Source organism: Balaenoptera musculus, chromosome 15 (assembly GCF_009873245.2).
Source record: "Balaenoptera musculus isolate JJ_BM4_2016_0621 chromosome 15, mBalMus1.pri.v3, whole genome shotgun sequence".
Taxonomy (NCBI): domain Eukaryota; kingdom Metazoa; phylum Chordata; class Mammalia; order Artiodactyla; family Balaenopteridae; genus Balaenoptera; species Balaenoptera musculus.
Window position 1 is genome coordinate 66,504,336 of NC_045799.1, and position 20,512 is coordinate 66,524,847.

At 38.8% G+C, this 20,512-nt stretch overlaps 1 protein-coding gene across 1 annotated transcript; it reads left to right on the forward strand.

Annotated features, from left to right (window-relative positions):
* Nucleotides 1-2,240: 2,240 nt before the first annotated feature.
* LOC118880597 (transmembrane protein 180-like) lies at nt 2,241-20,312 on the forward strand. Its single transcript, XM_036824275.1, has 6 exons — nt 2,241-2,269; nt 4,893-5,067; nt 6,396-6,453; nt 12,685-12,832; nt 15,413-15,496; nt 18,761-20,312. The coding sequence occupies exons 2-6, from the start codon at nt 4,918-4,920 to the stop codon at nt 18,885-18,887; spliced, it is 567 nt and encodes a 188-aa protein (XP_036680170.1). The 5' UTR covers nt 2,241-2,269; nt 4,893-4,917; the 3' UTR covers nt 18,888-20,312.
* The last annotated feature ends 200 nt before the right edge of the window (nt 20,313-20,512 follow it).

Below are 20,512 nucleotides of genomic sequence, written 5' to 3' on the forward strand. Positions count from 1 at the left end.
ACCCTCCCAGACCGGGGCTGCGATTCAAACCCCCGGCGGCGCCTCGGCCAATCGTGAGCGGGCCGCCGGCCGAGCGGCGGCGACGTCGTCCAATCGCTTCTCACCGCAGGCCCGCGGTTCGCCCGGGCTCAAGGGCAAGCAGCCAATGGCGACTCCGAAGGAAACAAAGGAGGCGGGAAAAGGCGAAGGGGTGCGGCCGAAGGCCCCGCCCTCTCCTCTGCTTTGAGTCGCTTCTGGGCGTGCGTTCGGGTTGCTGGGGTGTAGAGGTGGTGGCCTCCGCGGCCCCTGTGATGGGTGTCCGGCCGATGGACGGGCTGCGTGGGCGTGAGGGGCAGGAGTCCGGCCTCCGAGCAGTGGGCGGTTGCGGGCGGGAGGCGCGAGGAGTGCCGGGACACCGAGGTCTGCTGCCCCGTCGGCCCCTACTGGTCTTTTGGCTCCCAGATTTGCTCTGCTTAGTGCGGGAAATTGAGGGTCGGTCGGAAGTTTAGAGCAGTTAGCTGTTTTTTCCTTGATATGTGAGCCTCTAACCCGCTGAGAATTTGTTCTCACTCCCCCTGAAATGGTGGGCCTCAGACCTACCTGAGTATCTGGGGGCAGGAAGGGGTGCAGTTGAAGCTAAGTGCACAGTTAAGCATCTGAAGTCATGACGTTACACCTGGAAAAAAGAGAATGCAGCCCGAGCACTTGATGGCCAGCAGGGCAGTGAACGCTGTTCTCCACAGAGAGTAACAAAATAAATACGGCTCATGGGTTGTGGCTTTTACCATCATCGTGCAGACAAAACACAGAAATTCTAAAGTAGGGTGACAGACCAGAAGGTCAGTGTTCTCAGCCTTGATGTAATGGTAAAGGTACGGCTGACGGAAGACAGCTTAGAGTAGAATGCCAGCCAATAAACGTGGAAGAGGTAATAAAAGAGGAATGGTAAACTCACAAATCCTTTTCTTCTGAATCCAGGTATACTAAAAGGTAAAATGTAACTGATCTACTTTTTATTGCTAGGTTAAGAAAGAAGCTAGGTCCCCTGTGTAGCCTGTACTGCCCTGGTTGTCAATATTCTGGTAGAGATATTGTTAGTCCAGAGCCAAAAGAAAATAACTAAAACCAACTATCTTAATTTACAAGTAAGTCACTACAGAGAAAGCTCTTTGGAAAGAGAGATGATTGGATTTAGGATTTGCTGATGGTGATTTGTGGAAGCTGAAGGGCTGGAATCATGCCTCTGACCTTCAAGAGACTCATCTTTCACAGTCACTAATCTGCAAGATTGAAAGTGCTTTTTCTCCATGGCAAACCTCCTTTTGACTCCGGGTCAAATGGGAAACTGTATTGAAATGCTCTTTAACATTCTTCAAAAAACAAACACAAAACAACGACGAAAAAGAACGATCTGGAGAATTAAAGTTATTGCTGATTTTATTTATTTATTTATGTATTTATGTATTTATGTATTTATGTATTTATTTATTTATTTATTTTTGGCTGTGTTGGGTCTTCGTTTCTGTGCTAGGGCTTTCTCTAGTTGGGGCAAGCGGGGGCCACTCTTCATCGCGGTGCGCGGGCCTCTCACTATCGCGGCCTCTGTGGTTGCGGAGCACAGGCTCCAGACGCGCAGGCTCAGCAGTTGTGGCTCACGGGCCTAGTCGCCCCGCGGCATGTGGGATCTTCCCAGACCAGGGCTCGAACCCGTGTCCCCTGCATTGGCAGGCAGAGTCTCAACCACTGCGCCACCAGGGAAGCCTATTGATGATTTTAAATGGCAACCGCCCCCCCCCCCCCCACAAAACCCCACATACCAGACTTTATGCCTTTTAGTATTAGTGTGTTCTTTTTAAGGACACTATTTGGGGAAGCTTTTTTTCCCCCTGCAAAAGCTTGAACAAAAATTGCCCTGAAAAAGACAAGGTAGCTTCCAGTGCTAAAAACCCTGCTTTGGAGGGGTTTCCATCATTCTTTTAGAGTCTATGTAGTCATAGCTGAGAAGCAATCATAAGCAGCCTCTTCAGCAACATTATTATTTGGTTTAGTAATAGGTTAGTGAATAACAACCCAAGCTGATTCTAAAAGGAGGGTTTTGGGTTTCACTTAATAATTCACCAGTATTTTGTGCACCTGCCCACCCTAATCATTACACCATTTTGCTACTTTTAAACTCTTCTGTATAAAACATTTCATGTTACAGAAGAACCAGTTTCAGAAATCCTTTATTCCTGGTTGTAAAGATACAGCATTCTTGTTCTTTGGTGTTTTGTGGCTATAGTAAAATCAGGTAAGGAGAGTTTTTAGATAGTAGTGTTGGCTTTAAAAAGATTGTTAAGTGGTGATTTTCAGTTTGATACCTTCTGAAATAAGTGTTTATTACGATGAAAATAATCTAAAGCAAAATATTGATAGTTCCTTTTGCGGATAGAAATAAGGAAGATTTTTACTTCCTCCTCTCAATATATATAAACAGAAGTTTAGGCTATGGAGTTTTTTGTAATGTTATTAAAACCTTATATTCACCATATATATACATGTATATCTGTCACATAAACCTTATGTTTCAGACGGGATGGGTGCTCAACTCAAAATCTTTTAAAAAAATTTGAACTCAACTAAGCAAGCTTATGATCTGCAAAATTCTGAGTTTATAAATACCTGCCTTGTGACTTAATGATAGATCAGTTCCGAGGGTGTGGCATGCTTCTTGTTTTAGCATGCCTGAAATAAAACTAAGAAAGAGTGCCTAGATTTTGGTGGGCTAAATTTGTATCTTGGCTTTGGTTCTACTGACTCCCTTGTTTTTGGCTCTCTTAGTAACCCTGTGGCCTCAGCTTCAATCTTCATTCTCACTTATGCCAAAAAGTAAGTCCCTAGAGTGAGGTCTTCAACAGTAGTTCCCAGCGTTTTCAAACCTGAGAATTACCTTTAAAGCCAAAAATGTTGGCTGACCTCCACATAATAGTACTTGTATTTTTCAAGAGTTTGAGAATGCATAATGATAACAAAGTTCAAGTATTTGTATTGTATCATTACAGCAGAATCTACAAACATTTTAAGAAAGCTAGTACACAAATGGGCAAAATATTCTTTATTCTGTTTACAGACAATGCTTGGTCTGCATATGGGTTTCATAACCCTTTTTGATAATTCTAGGGCTCTACTTCCCATAGAATTAAAATCATTTTTGTATCTACCCGATGCAAAATGAAACTCAGGGACTTAGTTGATTTGATCATTTGAGCCAGATGCCCACTTCCCACTTCTAACTTGCTCTCCCCTTCTCTAAGAAATTGGGTAATATAGACTGAGGTTCCTGCTTAATTCCCAAGAATTGTTTAAGCAGGTAACATCTAATTATCTGAATATTTTTGTTTTCTGCTTCAGTAAGATTTTGGAGACCTGCCCATTATAAAACAGGAAAATCATGGTGTTATCTTTTTTTTTTTTAATTTTATTTATTTATTTTTGGCTGCATTGGGTCTTCGTTGCTGCACACGGGCTTTTTCTAGTTGTGGTGAGTGGGCGCTGCTCTTCGTTGCAGTGCACGGGCTGCTTATTGCGGTGGCTTCTCTTGTTGCGGAGCACGGGCTCTAGGTGCGTGGGCTCGGTAGTTGTGGCTCGTGGGCTCCAGAGCACAGGCTCAGTAGTTGTGGCACACAGGCTTAGTTGCTCTGTGGCATGTGGGATCTTCCCAGACCAGGACTTGAACACGTGTCCCCTGCATTGGCAGGTGGATTCTTAACCACTGCACCACCAGGGAAGCCCCCATGGTGTTATCTTTTTTTTCCCTTATTTATTTATTTATTTATTTATTTATTTATTTATTTATTTATTTATTTATTTATTTATTTATTTATTTATGGCTGCGTCGGGTCCTCGTTGCTGCACGCAGGCTTTCTCTAGTTGCGGCAGGTAGGGGCCACTCTTCATTGCAGTGAGCAGGCCTCTCATTGCGGTGGCCCCTCCCGTTGTGGAGCACGGGGTCCAGGCACATGAGCTTCAGTACTTGTGCCACGCGGGCTCAGTAGTTGTGGCTCGCGGGCTCCAGAGCGCAGGCTCAGCAGTTGTGGCACACGGGCCCAGTTGCTCCGCGGCATGTGGGATCCCCTCGGACCAGAGCTCGAACCCGTGTCCCCTGCATTGGCAGGCAGACCCCTAACCACTGCGCCACCAGGGAAGTCCCCCCCATGGTGTTATCTTAAAACTATAGCCAAGATTAAAAAACCAAGATGGGTCTATACCTACCTCTTGCTTGGTTAACCTTTTCCTGTTTTCCAGTTGGATAAATCAAGTCCCTGAAAGGGTAAGACAATAGGCCAGATTTAAGAGGAATATTTACATCAGAGCAAGGACCAAAATGTGTTCTTTCTATATCCATCTTAGCTATGTCCTTTGGGCCAAAGTTACATAGGATGTCAGGAGAAGATGAAAAATAAATCTCCCAGCGCAAGTCCATACTACTGAATGGACAACTTTATGCTAAGATGAAGGGCTTGCTTCTATTCCTTCTCTTTGACACTTGCTAAAGGATGTCACTTCATTGTTTCTTTTCTGTTGTACCCTCCCAAGTAGGGAGGATAATACTGCCATAAACACATCTTCCTGACCACTAGTTAAACATGTCTAAACTCTTGAATATATTTCACTTTTATAAGTTAGAAGAGATATTAAAAATATATTCAAGTAAAGCCACACTCTATGCAAATTAGGGTTCCTGGCAATATCTCACAAATTGTTGAGTGAGTGGATAAGAAAGTAAAGTATTAAATCTGGTTGCATATTCACAGCTAGTGGTTTTGGACTTTTATTTAACTTAAATTAACTAGTGTCCAGTGGAATTTTGCCACCCATCAGTTATTGTATGCAAGCAGTGAATTTTAACCATTTCTTTTTTTCTTAAACTAAAGGAAGAAGAATTCCACTGTGTGGAAAATGGCATTTTTAAATATCAAACCCATTGCTTGGGCATTTTCTAGGATAACATTAGGGACTGAAATGCTAAATTCTATCTTCAATTTCTACTATGTAAAGGTTTTTTTACACCTGTACAAGATTTCAGAAGTGGCCTTTTACCAAGCACAGGTGAGATGGAGCCCTTGTTGTCCTTTCTCCTTAGGACAGAGTTTCTCCTTCCTCATAGTTGTGCCTTGCTGTGATTTTCCAAAGAGCTGATTCCTCATGAGCTGAAAGAGTTATCAAGAAGAGGTTATCCATGTCCAAGATCCTCTGTTTAAGGGCAAAGAGACTTTTGAAAGATTGTCACTTAAAACACAACAGCTTTAGAGTTTAAAGGGTAAGTTTTTGGTTATCTGGAAAATTCCCTTATGTGGAAAAATTAGAATTATTAAGATATTCTATGTTTTGAAATGACCCATGGTATTCATAAATTTTATTGTAACTCATTACCAATTAGATGGTCAGGATGGATAGAGTTCATGGTCTTAAAAACCCGTATGGTTTATAATGTTACTTAAAACCCGTATGGTTTATAATGTTACTTGTTTATTACCAACAACAACATCCTTGATCTAATAAGTGTTTTTGCCATTTTGAGATGGCAAACACTAATATTTTAACCTTTCCTAATGAAATTATGTAAAACTGTGCCATGGTCTGTAAATAGGCCATCACTCTTTGCAGAGGCATGGCTGTGTGCCTTGTGGGGAGACACTGTAGCATAATGATTGAAAGCACAGACTCTGGGGTCATCTGCCTTGGCTCAAACCCTGGCTTTGTCATTTATTAGCCAGGCAAGTTGCTTAACATATCTGGCCCTCAGTTTCCTTGTAAAGCAGGGATAATAATAGTACCTGCTTCATAGGGTTGTTGTAAGGATTTAATGAAATAATTCATGTAAAAACTTGTTTGCCTAAACACAAAGTGAATGTACACTGTTTTTGAGAGGTAGTATTAGCTGTTATTATTATTATTAATATTTCAGTATGTATACCCCCTACAGATACTGGAAGCAATGAGCTTTTTTTTTTTTTTTCAACTGATCAACTTTGGTTACTTCACATTAATTAAAAATTCAGGGGTCATTTTCATCAGTATAAACTATACTAAAATAATCCTGGGGCTTCCCTGGTGGCGCAGCGGTTGAGAATCTGCCTGCCAATGCAGGGGACACGGGTTCGAGCCCTGGTCTGGGAAGATCCCACATGCCGCGGAGCGACTAGGCCCGTGAGCCACAATTGCTGAGCCTGCGCATCTGGAGCCTGTGCTCCGCAACAAGAGAGGCCGCAATAGTGAGAGGCCCGCGCACCGCGATGAAGAGTGGCCCCCGCTTGCCACAACTAGAGAAAGCCCTCGCACAGAAACGAAGACCCAACACAGCCATAAATAAATAAATAAACAAATACTTAAAAAAAAAAAAAAATCCTGTTTTATTTTTGGTGTTGTTCTCCTAGATGATTTTAATGATTTGGAATGCTCTTAACGACATGACTGGGTATTTTCACAACAACTGTAAGGCTGACTGCTGTTCCAATTGTCATAGTTCTGTTTTGTATGGTGGCCCTTTATATGCAATAGCCTTCCTGCTTCCTTGGCTCCCTTGGAAGTACTGTCATGAAGGTGACTGGCTTAGTGGGCTTCACCTGGTGGTATCATTATGTGCTTTTGATAGCACGCTTACCTTTGTTCAGCAAGCCCAGTGTGTACTCTTTGCAGAAATTTTCACTAGATATTTCACTAGTCGGCTAATTATTTAAATTATTTTCACTAATTTCACTAGTCGGCTTCAGCTTATTAAAATCAACCAAGTGGCATCACTGGTAGGATCTACCAGTATCCTTTTCTGTGGTCTCATCTCTGATGACATGGAAATTTTGCTCAGTTTTCAGGCCATCACTGTTGTCATGCTATTCTTGCTACTGCCAGCCTTTACACTGGCATGCGCCACGTGAGTCACTTAGAACCTAAAAGAAGCCCTGAGGAAAACCCTTTCTCCGAAACTGAATAGGATCTCCCCTGGACCTCCGTCATCTCAGTGATGAGACAAATCTTGATCCAGAAAAACTTTCGCCTTTTTCTGATAATGAATTTCTTCCAAGTCTTCCATTTAACCTTCTTCAGTAACTTCATGATGATCTTTGTTGGTAATCTCATTCCTAAGGATGTTCTTCCTTCTTCCATAAGGAGCATCATGTATGGGGCAGGCTTTATATGCCCACAGGTATGTGATGATTCTTCATGTATCTTCCTACAGGGATTAAAGATATAACTCTTACCTGGCTGAGGAATTAAAAACCTGATTATATCAGTAGTTGGAAAAAATGATTCACATTTATTAAGAGACCCAAAGATTCAGAGTCCCAGAAATTATACAAGATTCTGTAGAAATATAATGGAAACAAGAGATGCAAGGAAAAAAGGAAGGAGAACCCAAGAAAGCTGAGCAATGTAATATTTTAAACATTGAGCTTTTCAATTTTGTTCTCCTGAGCTTCCTCATTTAAACCTCCGCAGAACTACGGAGGAAAATACATGGCTTCCTGTGAGCATGTCATTTTGCTTTATCCTGACATTTAAGATTCCTGTGACTGTTACAAGGAAGAAGAGTTACTTGATCATGGATTCCTGAAGCCAGGTTTCAAAATCACTTGGCTAAAAGACTGGAGTCCTAGAATTCCAGAACGTTAGTAAAATTCCATGGCCATGACCATTATTGTAGAGGGTGTATCCTCCAAAAAATATACCAGCCTGTTGTTTATTACACGATTTGAAGAGTTGATGAATAAAATTGCTTCCCTTAACCTAAATATATCCTCTAAAAATATGACTTAACCTAGCCTATGATATGGGTTTTTCCTGTTTTCACAATTAAAATCTGTTACCTATATTCTTCAGAGAATAAGTTATTCTAGATAGACAAGTTTTTACTGTTTACTAACTTTCCAAAAGACTTAAACCATGTGGGGTAGAAGTAGTTCTGAAATGTTCTAAATGTTGCCACACTTTCTTAAGCAAAGTATAAGGGATAGAATTTGCTTTTCTGCCATTAGCTCAAGGCCTTTATCATAGTTTGGTTACTGTATATACCATAATACCGATAACTCACATTTTCTGAGTGCTTACCGTGTGCAATGGACTATGCCAAGTACATTGTGTACATTCTCTTGTGTAATCCTGACAACTACCTTTGAGAGAAAGACCCATCCTGCCAAATGAGAAAAGGGAGGCTCAGAGGCCTTTAGAGTCGTGCACTTTAAGATTCTCTCTCTAAAGTGTACTGTGTTTATGTGGTCTGTTTAGCAGAGTTTACCAAATAGAGTAGCATTTTTGGCTTATCAGTATAGTCCCAGGTACTACGTGTGCACAGTAAGATGATGCTCTCCCTTCATGGCAGTTTGAGGTTTTTCAAGCTGTTTGCTGACCCAGAATGGGGAGCTGTTTGAGTTCTTGTTTCTACTTGTTATTGTCAGATTCTAGGCTATATATACATTCCCACTTTTAATCATGTACTTGCCTATAGTATCTCCTCCAGGTAAAAAAAAAAGTTTGTTAAACTCTTACATAAATTAAAAAAAAAAAAAAAGTAGGTAGATATTTTTATTTTTTTGGCCACACCCAGTGGCATGTGGCATCTTAGTTCCCCGACCAGGGATCGAACCCGTGCCCCCTGGAGTGGAAGCACAGAGTCCTAACCACTGGACCACCAGGGGATTCCCAATAGATAGATGTTTTTAAGCAGTTTAATTGAGATGTAACTCACATACCATACAATGAATTCACCCATTTAAAGCATACAATTCAGTGGTTTTTAGTATATTCGCAGATATGTGCAACCATCACCACAGTCAATTTTATTTTTGTTTATTTTTAAATTTTTTGGCTGTGCCACGTGGCTTGCAGAATCTCAGTTCCCCGAACGGGGATTGAATCTGGGCCGAAGCAGTGAAAGCCTGGAATCCTAACCACTAGGCCACAAGGGAACTCCCACTGCAGTCAATTTTAGAACATTTCATAATCTCAGAAAAACAAAAAATGAGTTGAAATAAGGTAGTTTTTTGGTTACAGTTTTATTGAGGTATGATTGACTCTCAATAAACTACATATATTTAAACTGTACGACTTGGTACATTTTGACCTATGTATGTACCATGAAACCATCACCACAATCAAAATAGTAGACATACGCATCGCTCTCCAAACTGTCCTTGTAATCCCTCCCTCTAATTCTCCCTTAGTTTGCATTTTCTAGATTTTTATATAAATGGAATAATACAATACATACTATTTTTTGGTCTGGATTCTTCAGTCATGTTTTTGTGGTATCAATATTTCATTCCTTTTTATTGCCAAATAATATTCCATTGTGTGGATATACCACAGTTTGTTTACCTATTCACTTTTTAATGGGCATTTGGTTGTTTCCAGTTTTTGGCTATTACAAATAAAGCTGCTGTGAACATTTGTGTCTTTTTTTTTTTTTAGATAAATTTTAATTTAATTTTTATTTATTTTTTTATACAGCAGGTTCTTATTAGTCATCAATTTTATACACATCAGTGTATACATGTTAATCTTTGTATGGACATATGCTTTCCTTTCTCTTGGGTAAACCCCTAGGAGAAGAATGGCTGAACTGCATGGTAGGTATATTTTAACTTTTAAAGACACTGCCAAACTGTTTTCCAAAGTGGTTGTACCATTTTACATTCCTCCCAATCATGTATAAGTTTTCCATTTCCTCCACATTCTCATCAATATTATATCAGGCTTTTTAGTTTTGGCTATACTAGTAGGTGTGTAGCAGTATCGTATTGTGGTTTTGATTTGCATTTTCCGAATGACTGCTAATGATGTTGAGCATCTTTTAATGTGCTTACTTGCCACCCATATATCTTTTTGGTGAATTATTTGTTTAAATCTTTAATTATTTTTTAATTGAATTGTATATTGTTGAATTGTAAGTGTACTTTATATATTCAATATATTATGTATTCTCAGTAAAGGTGCTTTGTTGGATATATGTTCAGCAATATTTTCTCCCAGTCTCTCTTGGATATTAAATTTTAAGAGAAGTATGGCCAAAAGATTTCAACGATCCTTTTTCTCAAGCCTTCACACTAACATATGAATTTCTGTTGATCTCAATAAAAAAATCATTATAAAGTGGAAATCCAAAGTTGCCTTAAATTTTATTCTTAATTTCTAAAGAAGTGACACGTATAAATTATTGGGGTAAAAAAAATGACAGCTTGTTGGAATTTGTTGTTATTTATTTGGCTAAGTCACTTTAACACTCTACCTGTTGGTTTTGTTAACGAAGGCTAAGCACTGTATTTTCATTTTCTCAGGCTGTCTTCCCAGTGGCTTTCTTTTTGAGGAATTGAATAAATGAAAGGAGAAAAGAATGAGCAAGTGCTTTTTCTCTCTAATAACTGTTTTAATCGGTCTGTGAGTCTTCCACATCCCACTCCCCTCCAAGAGGCAGAACAGTAAACGGGTTAGGAGCATGGAGTCTGCCAGGGAGAAGTCTGCCTCCCCACTTATTAGCTGTCTGACCCTGGGTAAGTTACTGAAGCTCTCTGTGTCTCAGTTTCCTTCTCTGTAAAATGAGAATAAAAATGGTACCTACGGATTGGAATTATTATGAGGATTAAATGAATTAAGACATACAAAGTACTTAAACTGGTTCCTGGCACAAAATAAACACTCTAGAAATGTTAGCTTTTATAATTAAATCTCAGTGCAGCAAATATTTATTAAACTTTCACTGTAAACACAGCATTGCCTTTATCTCTCTTTTGATTTAGGCTTCTTTGGCATCTGTTTGCCAACACTTATTCTGGGACACATTATTCACAAGCTTTTACTCAATAAACACATGAATGGAGAGCCAAAACCCTCAGCTTGTAGAAGGCTTTACTTTAGTAAAAGAAAAAGTAGTCTCTTTTTTTGTCGTTATATTACTCATCATTGGCTCATATCTTTTTTATTAAGATAATGGTTTTTTATTTTATTTTATTTATTTATTTTTGGTTGCATTGGGTCTTTGTTGCTGCGCGTGGGCTTTCTCTAGCTGCGTCCAGCGAGGGCTACTCTTCGTTGAGGTGCACGAGCATCTCATTGCGGTGGCTTCTCTTGTTGCGGAGCACGGGCTCTAGGCACGCGGGCTTCAGTAGTTGTGGTGCACGGGCTTAGCAGTTGTGGCTTGCGGGCTCTAGAGCGCAGGCTCAGTAGTTGTGGCGCACGGGCTTAGTTGCTCCGCGGCATGTGGGATCTTCCCAGACCAGGGAATCGAACCTATGTCCCCTGCATTGGCCGGCGGATTCTTAACCACTGTGCCACCAGGAAAGTCCCTGGCTCATATCTTTTTACATTGGACAGAAAAGTAATAAGGAACAATTATTAAGTACTTTATATGATGAGAGAGACAGAGACAGAGAGGGGGAGGGAGTGCTAGTGGGAGGAAATGCCTCTTAGGTAAAGTAACTTGTCTATGAATGAACAGCTGGTAAAAGTGGCAAAGCTGGAATTCAAACCTAGGCACATCTGATTTCAAAATCTTTCTCTTTCCACTTTGCCACATATTTCTTACATTACTTTCTTATATTTTGTATAGTATTTATGTATTGGAGATTGAAAACAAGCTTCATTTCAATATGTGGAACTGTGTAAATTTACAATATTATTATGATATATAGGAATATAAGGGGGCTTGCTGGGGTGTTTTACATACTTTACCTTATAGAACTCTAAGAAGTGCCTTGGATCCCATCAATCACTGAGCCATTGTTTTAATATTAAAAAAAAAAAGCACTCTTGTTCCTTGAAAGTACAGAATTAAACCAGAAAAAATCAGTCAGGGGGAAAACCCCTTATGTTTATTAAAGAATATTGGTATTATACTTATATCATTAAAAATTCTCCTCTAATTGTAATGTACGCACATTTGGTTAGTGAAAACAGTTCAGGGCTAAACGATATACTTTTTAAAACTGAAAACAAAGAGGATCTTCTAATCTTTGTTAATGTACATATGTATATTTAGCACTCACTTTTTGGTCTAGAACAATGAACTTTTTCATTGGTAGCAAGAAATGCAGTAAAAAAATGTGATTGAGCTCTCAACATGAATCTAGTAGAATTATGAAAATATATAAGATTAGGCAGGAAACACAACCAGAGAAATGTAGATAGAATCATAAACTATTGTTTATCTCTGGTGCTTGATTTTAGGATTAAAAAACTACATTTCAGACATATTACAGCAAGAAGAATAGTAAGATATTCATTTAACTATTTACTACTGTGTGCTAGGTGAATTCTGGGCTTTAATCCCAAATTTTAAAATCTGAATTTATTTTAGATTTGAGTTGGCCTTTTCACATTACAATAAAGCAATGCTTGTTGTTTCTAAGTGATGGTTCTTTCATAGTTGATTTTAGTAAAACCTCCTCATGTTAGTGTGAAAATAAAAATGTATGAAACCGTTTCTCACTTTGTTCATTTTATAGGAAATAATAGCTGTTTCTTCGTTATTTATAGAATATTGGTCAACTTTTATGGATATAAATGGATAATAACATTTCTAACCATGATAGATAGTATTAGTTGTGTGTTTCAACTGATGTTATAATTCAGAAGCAAATTTATCTTTGGCTGAGAACGTGTATTTCGTTGTCAGGAAGAATAAGCATGATTCATGGGATTCCGTCTTAACACGATGCCAATCTGCTTCCATTTCAGTGCCTTGTACTTATCAGCCAGTCCCGGCTGAGGAAGTTTGGTTACTATATATATTTTCATTCTACCTAGAAGGAACAGCCTCCATTGTCATGTTACTTCTTGGACAGCAATACTATTATTTTTTGGCTCTTTATCTCACTATTATCATGTAAGTAAATGCCAGTGCCAATCCCAAAATTACACTAGGTCTTGCCATTTCCTTTCAAGCAGTGAAACATCTTTGATCTGAAATGTGTTTAGTATTCATTTCTAGGCAGAGTCATTATACCTTTCTGTCAAATTGAATGTGAACTCCTTTTTTGCAGAGACTTCTAATGCTAAATTTTGTCGTAAAGTTAAGTGCCTCTTTGTAACCTATTAAAGTGCATCATTTAGTAAACGCTGCTGCCAAATAATAATCTTGTCCCCAAAAGATGTTCTTTGCCTTTGCCATCTTGGGAAATGGCTCTACCATCTTTCTAGTTGCCCACGTCAGAGATTGAGAAGTTGTCTTTGCCATCTCTTTCTTGTCTCCTACATCCAATAAGCTACCAATTACTAGTAGTTTTAGCTCCCTAGTATGTCCTGAATCCATCCCTTCTCTGTTTCCACCGCCATTCCTTTAGCTCAGGTCCTCATCATCTCTTACCTGGATTTCCATATAGCCTCCCACATGGTCCCCTTGCCTCTAGTCCCCAGTCCCTCCAACCCCTTCTTCCATATTGCTTCTAGAGTAACGTGTCATTCCATTGCTTAACAATCTTAAGTGGCTTCTCATTGCTTGCAGGATATAACGCAAATGATGACATATGAGGTCCTTTGTTATGCAGGCCCTGTTTACCTCTTTATCCTCATTTCTTGTTACTCCTCCACTTAGAATGAACTCCCTGCCATAGAGAAACATTTTGCAGTGCCTGATTCAACACCTCCATGTCTAACATGCAGCATTCTGTGCCTGGAAGGCTTTCACTGTTTCTTATATGGCTCTCTCCTAGTGTTTCTTTAGGCTGCAACTCAGGGATGTGTTTTCTGGAAAGCCTTCCTCTATTTCCTCATCTGGATTTGTTGTCCCTCCTACATGACCCCAATGCCCTGTGCTTATCTCTGCTGTAGCATTTATCCCCCTGTCTGTGACTGTCTGTGGCTCCCACTGGACTGAGCTTATTATGAATAAGGTCTAGTTTCTTATTACTGTGGCCCCATTATCTACTATAGTTCCTGCAAAGAGTTGGTCCTTAGAAAATGTGTTTTGGGTGAATGAATTAATAAATCCTACTCCAGGTCCCTGCTGGAACAATTTGAGAAAATTTTCATGAAGACTTACTTGCATTTTGAATACATTGGTAACGGAGAGTATACTAGTTAACCCAAAGGATTCAATCTCTGTGAAACTTCAAGATATTAGAACCCCACATAGATAGCTATTCTATAAATCTACAATGGTGGCCCTGGCTATATCATGTTTAAAAGGACATCTTTTTTTTTTTTTTTTTTAAGTATTTATACATTTATTTATCTTTGGCTGCATTGGGTCTCCATTGCTGTGCGTGGGCCCTCTCCAGTTGCAGCGAGCAGTGGCTTCTCTTGTTGTGGAGCACGGGCTCAGTAGTTGTGACTCGCGGGCTCTAGAACGCAGGCTCAGTAGTTGTGGCGCACGGATTAGTTGCTCCGCGGCATGTGGGATCCTCCCGGACCAGGGCCCGAACCCGTGTTCCCTGCACCGGCAGGCGGACTCCCAACCACTGCGCCACCAGGGAAGCCCTAAAAGGACATCTTGATAGAGAATTCTAGAATAAAAAATTTTGTTTGCTTTTTTTTTTACTTAAACCATCCCCCCATTTTTATTCTTCTATCATAATTAAAGTGTTATATGTCCTTTTATAGTTCTTAACTTTCCTATCTTGATATCAAGAGATTTCTGTATTGGATGTGATGTTGAACTAGAAGATTTCTAAATGCTTCTCCAGTTAAAATATATTGGCATTTATATTATTACATACTTACTACTTATATATAATATTTTACTTAGCTCATTTTTTTTTTTTGCATGGGATAAAGATTGTGCAAAAGAAATATAAGAAGATAATCTACCTTCCCTTAGCTTATGGTAAAGAATTAGCAAACATAAGTAGTAGATTATAAATTTAAACTGAAAAAAATTTAAAATATCTGCTATACTTGCCTTCTGTTATCAAAGGTAATTTTAAAAATTATATATTTATGTGAGTGAGAGATAATGGATTCTCATTTCTTCTGTTTTATTGTGCAGTTTACAAAATATTTATGCTGTTTAAAATATAAACCAAAAAACCACCATGTCATTATTACCATGCTCATAAAGCTAGAAAGTTCATTTTAATTAAGGCAGTGATCAACTATAGGAAATAAAAGGGAAAAAAAGGAAAAATAAAGAGAAAAAATGTCTGATGAATTTCCATGTCATGTTTTGTTCTTTAGAACCTATCCATAATTTAAGCAGATTTAATGAGCAGTCATCTGGGACTGAGGAAAAAGCATAGTAAAATTTTCAAAATGTAGTTATTTTATTTTCAAAAGAGAATTATATATTCATAGATATATTTTGGGAGGATAGAAGTGTGTGCCTAATATATCTTTACTTTTATAGTATATTACTTCATTTTTTCTTTTTGCAAACCGAATGTCTACTTTTATTTGATGTTTGGTTTTTAAACAAATCTGTGCCTCCTAGTGATAGAATTTTCATTTGTGTATTTAAAATTGTTTCTAGGGTGATTGTGCAAGCTTCTTTTTGCTCATTTAATCTGCCACTAGCTGACATGGTCGATGCAGATTTACTGAAGTTCAACTGGCAGTAAGTAATATTTTTTCAAACATTAGCTATAAAAATATCACATGGAGGCAGGACCTATCAGAGTCTCCATGGCTCAGTTACATTGCCATTACAAATCACATAACTGAAAGATGATCATAAGAGGCATCATTGGGAATCAGAGAGCAGAACATAATAGGATATTCATAATTGTTCACCCTGGGCAAGTTTTCCCTGCTTTTGAAAGGACATCATAATTTTTTATCCCTCAGCTTCACACAGCCAATGCTACAACAAGGTTAAATCTCAGAAACCAAAGTGAAACCTCAGATAGCTTTATGTTATAATATTGCAATATGCATTATTACACTGGATGATCAGGCAAAATGACCTTCGCCCTGTGACATCACAAGAATTAAAACTGAAGATCAAAGTCCATCTTATCCTCTTTTACTTGAAAAAGTGTAAGCTGATGATGAGAGGTTTTGTTCCTTGGTATGGTTATTATAAACGCTTTAGATCAGCTATAAAATTCACTTGATGGGCAAATATTTTGTGATATGTGCCCTATTTTATGGATTAGAGAGGACTGTATTATTTTAAGACTGGCATAGTCTTTATTAGCTTTGTAGAAACTGCATGGCTTTTTTTTTTTAATGCAACTTAAATTGAGGGAAGCTTTGCCAATCCAGCTTGGTGATTTCTTCTTTATATAATTTCTTTCCTGTTTCAGGGTTTGTTGCTAAGTCATATTTGGAGTGATGAGCAAGGTGGTGAGCTCCTTAAGGTTCAGGACCGTGTGTCCCTAGTGCCTAGAAAAATGACCGGCTGACATCACTTTTAAAAAAATGAATAAGTTAACAAGAAGAAACGTCAGTAAACATCTTATAACCCTCAAATTCTTTTTGAATGAGACTGGGTACAAATGAATAAAATGCCTCAAACAGTTGGAAAGGGAAGGGCACTGACATTTATCAAATGCCAATGTGTGTAAGCGCTGAATGGCTCTTGCTCATTCAAGTCACACACCAGCCATGTGTGGCAGAATTATTGACTCAACAAATATTTATTGATTGCCTCCTATATGTCAGGCACTGTGGTCAATGCTGGGGATACAATACCGCAGGTCTTGTAACAGATCCTTTCTAAAAACACACTCTTCTGTGCACATGCTATATGCTTCTGACTGAATGGCTACTCTTGAAGACACATGTGCTTTTCTGCTCCCATAAGTTATATCCTTACCAAGAGTCAGTACTTTTTGTTTCAAATTGGTTAATGTCAGATGCAATTGTTATTATAATTACAACACTTAATTACACTTATATTTTATAAACTTAGGAAATATAAGTATGAAATGAAAATTATTTCTATGAAAACTAAGTTGAATGCTTTAGAAAGACTTGATAAAGATTAAGTGTAAAAAAATTACTATCAAATCTGATGTGATGAGAACTGTAAATGTTTTGGGGAAAAGTCATAAAAATCTAAAGGTATTCTGTTCTTAGATTGCCTTGTGAACAACTTTAGGTTCTCTCTATAACTGATAGTAGAAACCATAGATCATGTCCTATGGATACTATACATGCCAGAAAGATGGCACAGCACTTTCATCAGTGGATGTGTACTTAAAGAAAAGATTGGTGAATGAGTATAGTTAAGTTGAAATAGAATGGTCAATGTCTTATCTTCTGAAAATGAGTTTTTGGCTTCAGTCAACTGTCGTCCTGATCATGTCAGATAAGAACTTAATGCAGGGAGCCAAAGCAGATGTAACCCTTGCCTTTATGGCACTGACGGTCTAGTGGAGGATACAGACAGCAGTTGTATTATTATATTATCATGAAATCATAATTATCCCCATTTTCAGGAAACTAAAACTCTTGAGGGGTTAACTTTCCCAAGGTAATGTAACCAGCAGATTGAAGAACTGGGAATGAATCTCAAGCTCTTACCATCAAAGCAATCTTCTTCCAATTCTCTGGCCTCATCTTTCCCCTTCTTTCCTTTCCTTTTCTTTTTTTCTTCTCTTTCTTCACCTCCCCTTTTTCTTCTCTTCTTCCTTAGTTGCAAGGTTTCCATCATTAGTTGAAATATGACAAAATTCCAGATTACTCAGTCAATGCACTTGATTTATTTTATGTGACGTAACTAAATTATCAAAAAATGATATGGCAGGATTCTTAACAGAGAACATGTTAAAGTAATCCTTTATAAAATTTGGGCAGAAAGACTTAAGTATGAATCCCAGTTCTACTAGTTTCTAGCTGTGTGACTATGGACAAGTTAGTCTGTCCTCCCATCCCTAAAATAGGAGTGATAATATCTTCCTCATGGGATTGTTGCGGAGCTTAAATGAAATAATACATATTGGTACTGGAGATATTGTGTGTTCAGTTCCAGACCACTGCAATAAAGCAAATATTGCAATAAAGCAAGTCACAGATTTCTTGGTTTTCCAGTGCATATAAAAGTTATGTTCATACAATAGTGTAGTATATTAAGTGTGCAATAGCATTATGTCTAAAAAATGTACATACATTAATCTAAAAATACTTTATTGCTAAAAAATGAAATGTCCAAACAACTACAATAGTAACATCAAAGATCACTGATCACAGATCACCATAACAAATATACAGTAAGTCCCCTACAAATGAACCTTCAAGTTGTGAACTTTCAAAGATGCGAACGTGCATTCGCGTGTCCAATCACATAAGTTAGTTCACGTGTCTGGCATACGTTGTCATGTGCGTACATCCACTACAAATGGTTGTGCTTTTGTGTACTTTACTGTACAGTACTCTATAGAGTACAGTGGTACAGTATTTTTATTTCAAGCCCAGGACGTCCAGAAGCAAGCGTAAAGGCAGCGGTATATAGCCGATTGTGTTAGTTGGGTGCCTAGGCTAACTTTGTTGGACTTATGAACAAATTAGACTTACGAACGCGCTCTTGGAACAGAACTCGTTTGTATGTAGGGGACTTACTGTAATAATAATGATAACATTTGATATATTGCAAGAATTACCAAAATGTGACACAGAGACACAAAGTGAGCAAATTCCGTTGGAAAAATGGCGCCAATAGACTTGCTCGATGCATGTTTGTGGCAACCCTGCATTATCAGATGATGGTTAGGATTTTTTAAACTATTTCTATTATTGTCTATTTAGGCTCAAGGAGGACTTAGTAGCCAAAAGGTCCTTGATACTTGTATACATATATATATGTATATACACGTACGTATATACACACATGTAATTTGTGTGTGATGTAGACACATGCTACTTTTTTCTGTTCCAGGTCACCCCTTTCCTCAATGGTCTTTGGCATCAATGCTTTATTTACCAAACCTGCTCAGTCTTTAGCTCCCATGAAGATACTCTCTAGGCTAAACCAGTATGGATATGGAAACCCAAACAAAAGGTAGAGAAAAAAAATGCTTTGAAATAATGTAATAGAAATATGAAAGCAAACTCAGCCTTTTACATTGATTACTAGGCAGTATCTTAGACTTGGGCATTATTAGTCACTAATTTATAGATCTTGAGTAAACTACAATAAAAAGTATTCATGTCAAAGGAACCTCAATAGGAATATCTTTAAGGGTATTCTTTAAATTATGTATGCTACAAATGTCTATGTAATTCACACTAAGCTACATACTGATTGCTTTTCTAAGTCATTCACTCATTTATTATTTCATTCCACAAATGTTTCTGAGGGCCTGCTATTATCTGCTAGGTTCAAAGGTTCTGGGCATACAAGATGAATAAGGAGACTCCAAAGCCCCACAGATTGTGAAGCACTGTGTAAGGCCCCACCAGCCTTTGGTGATAACGGGCACTGTGGTAATGCAGGGAAGAGGTTCCTGCCTCCGTCTGCCTAAAGTCAGGGAGCCCTTTGCAAAACAAGGGTTTCTTGAGCTGAATTTTGGAGGCTGAGTGGGATTTTTCTCTCCTGAACACAGAGGAATGTCATTCCAGGCAGAGAATACAGCATGGCGGATATCCAGAAGCATGAGAGAACTCTCACTAAGGTATTCATTTATTCACTCAACAAACGTTGTTGAGAGCCTACCACATCCTAGGCTCAGTGATAAGGCAATGAACAACAGGGAACAAAACCACAGAAGCCTCTGCCCTCACACAGCTTACATTCTAGTGGGAGGGAGGCAGGCAGACAAGAAATTAGCTAAGTAAAATACGTAGTATGTTAGTTGGTGAGAGTCCTCTGGAGAAAAATAGAACAAGAAGAACAGGAAGGCTTGGGGAAAGCTGCATTATTAAATAAGGTGATGGGAAGGCCTCACCACCAAGGAGATGACATTTGAACAAAGACCTGAAGGAAGGTGGGAGGGAACCAGGGTGCTCTTAGGGAAGAGTGTTCCCGGCAGAAAGCACAATGAGTGCAGAAGCACTGAGTGCAGCGTGCCTGGCACTAGGTCTGCCAAGGAGGCTGCCAGCGTGACTGGAGCAGAGTGAGAGCAGGAGGAGACCAAATCCCACAGGTCCTTGCAGCCCTCTGTTGTTACCTTGGTTTCACTATGAGGTAAATGGTGGTGGTGAGGCAGTGGAGGATTCATTCATTTGTTTATTTGACATTATTTTTTAAAGCAGTTGTAGGGTCACAACAACACTGGGCCGAAAGTACACAGAGTTCCTGTAAATTCTCTGCCTTCCCACACGAACTGCTTCCTCCACTATCAGCATCCCACACCAGAGTGGTACAAATGTTATAATCCATGAACCTACATCCTTATCACCAAAGTCCATGGTTTACACTAGGGTTCGTGCTTGGTGTTACACATTCTGTGGGTTTTGATAAATGTATAATGACGTGTGTCTTCACAGCCCTAAAAATCCTCTGTGTTCTGCCTATTCATCCCTCCTTCCCACCAACCCTGACAACTACTGATTTTTTTTTACTGTCTCCATAGTTTTGCCTTTTCCAGACTGTCATATAGTTGGAATCATACCTTTTCAGATTGGCTTCTTTCACTTAGTAATATGCATTTAAGATCCCTCCATTTCTTTTCATGGCTTGATAGCTCAT

Coding starts and splice junctions, on each gene's coding strand:
- LOC118880597 (XM_036824275.1), top strand. CDS start 4,918: ATGGCATTTTTAAATATCAAACCCATTGCTTGGGCATTTTCTAGGATA. Junction 5,068..6,395: donor TGGCCTTTTACCAAGCACAG/GTGAGATGGAGC, acceptor TTGTTCTCCTAG/ATGATTTTAATGATTTGGAA. Junction 12,833..15,412: donor CTTTATCTCACTATTATCAT/GTAAGTAAATGC, acceptor AATTGTTTCTAG/GGTGATTGTGCAAGCTTCTT.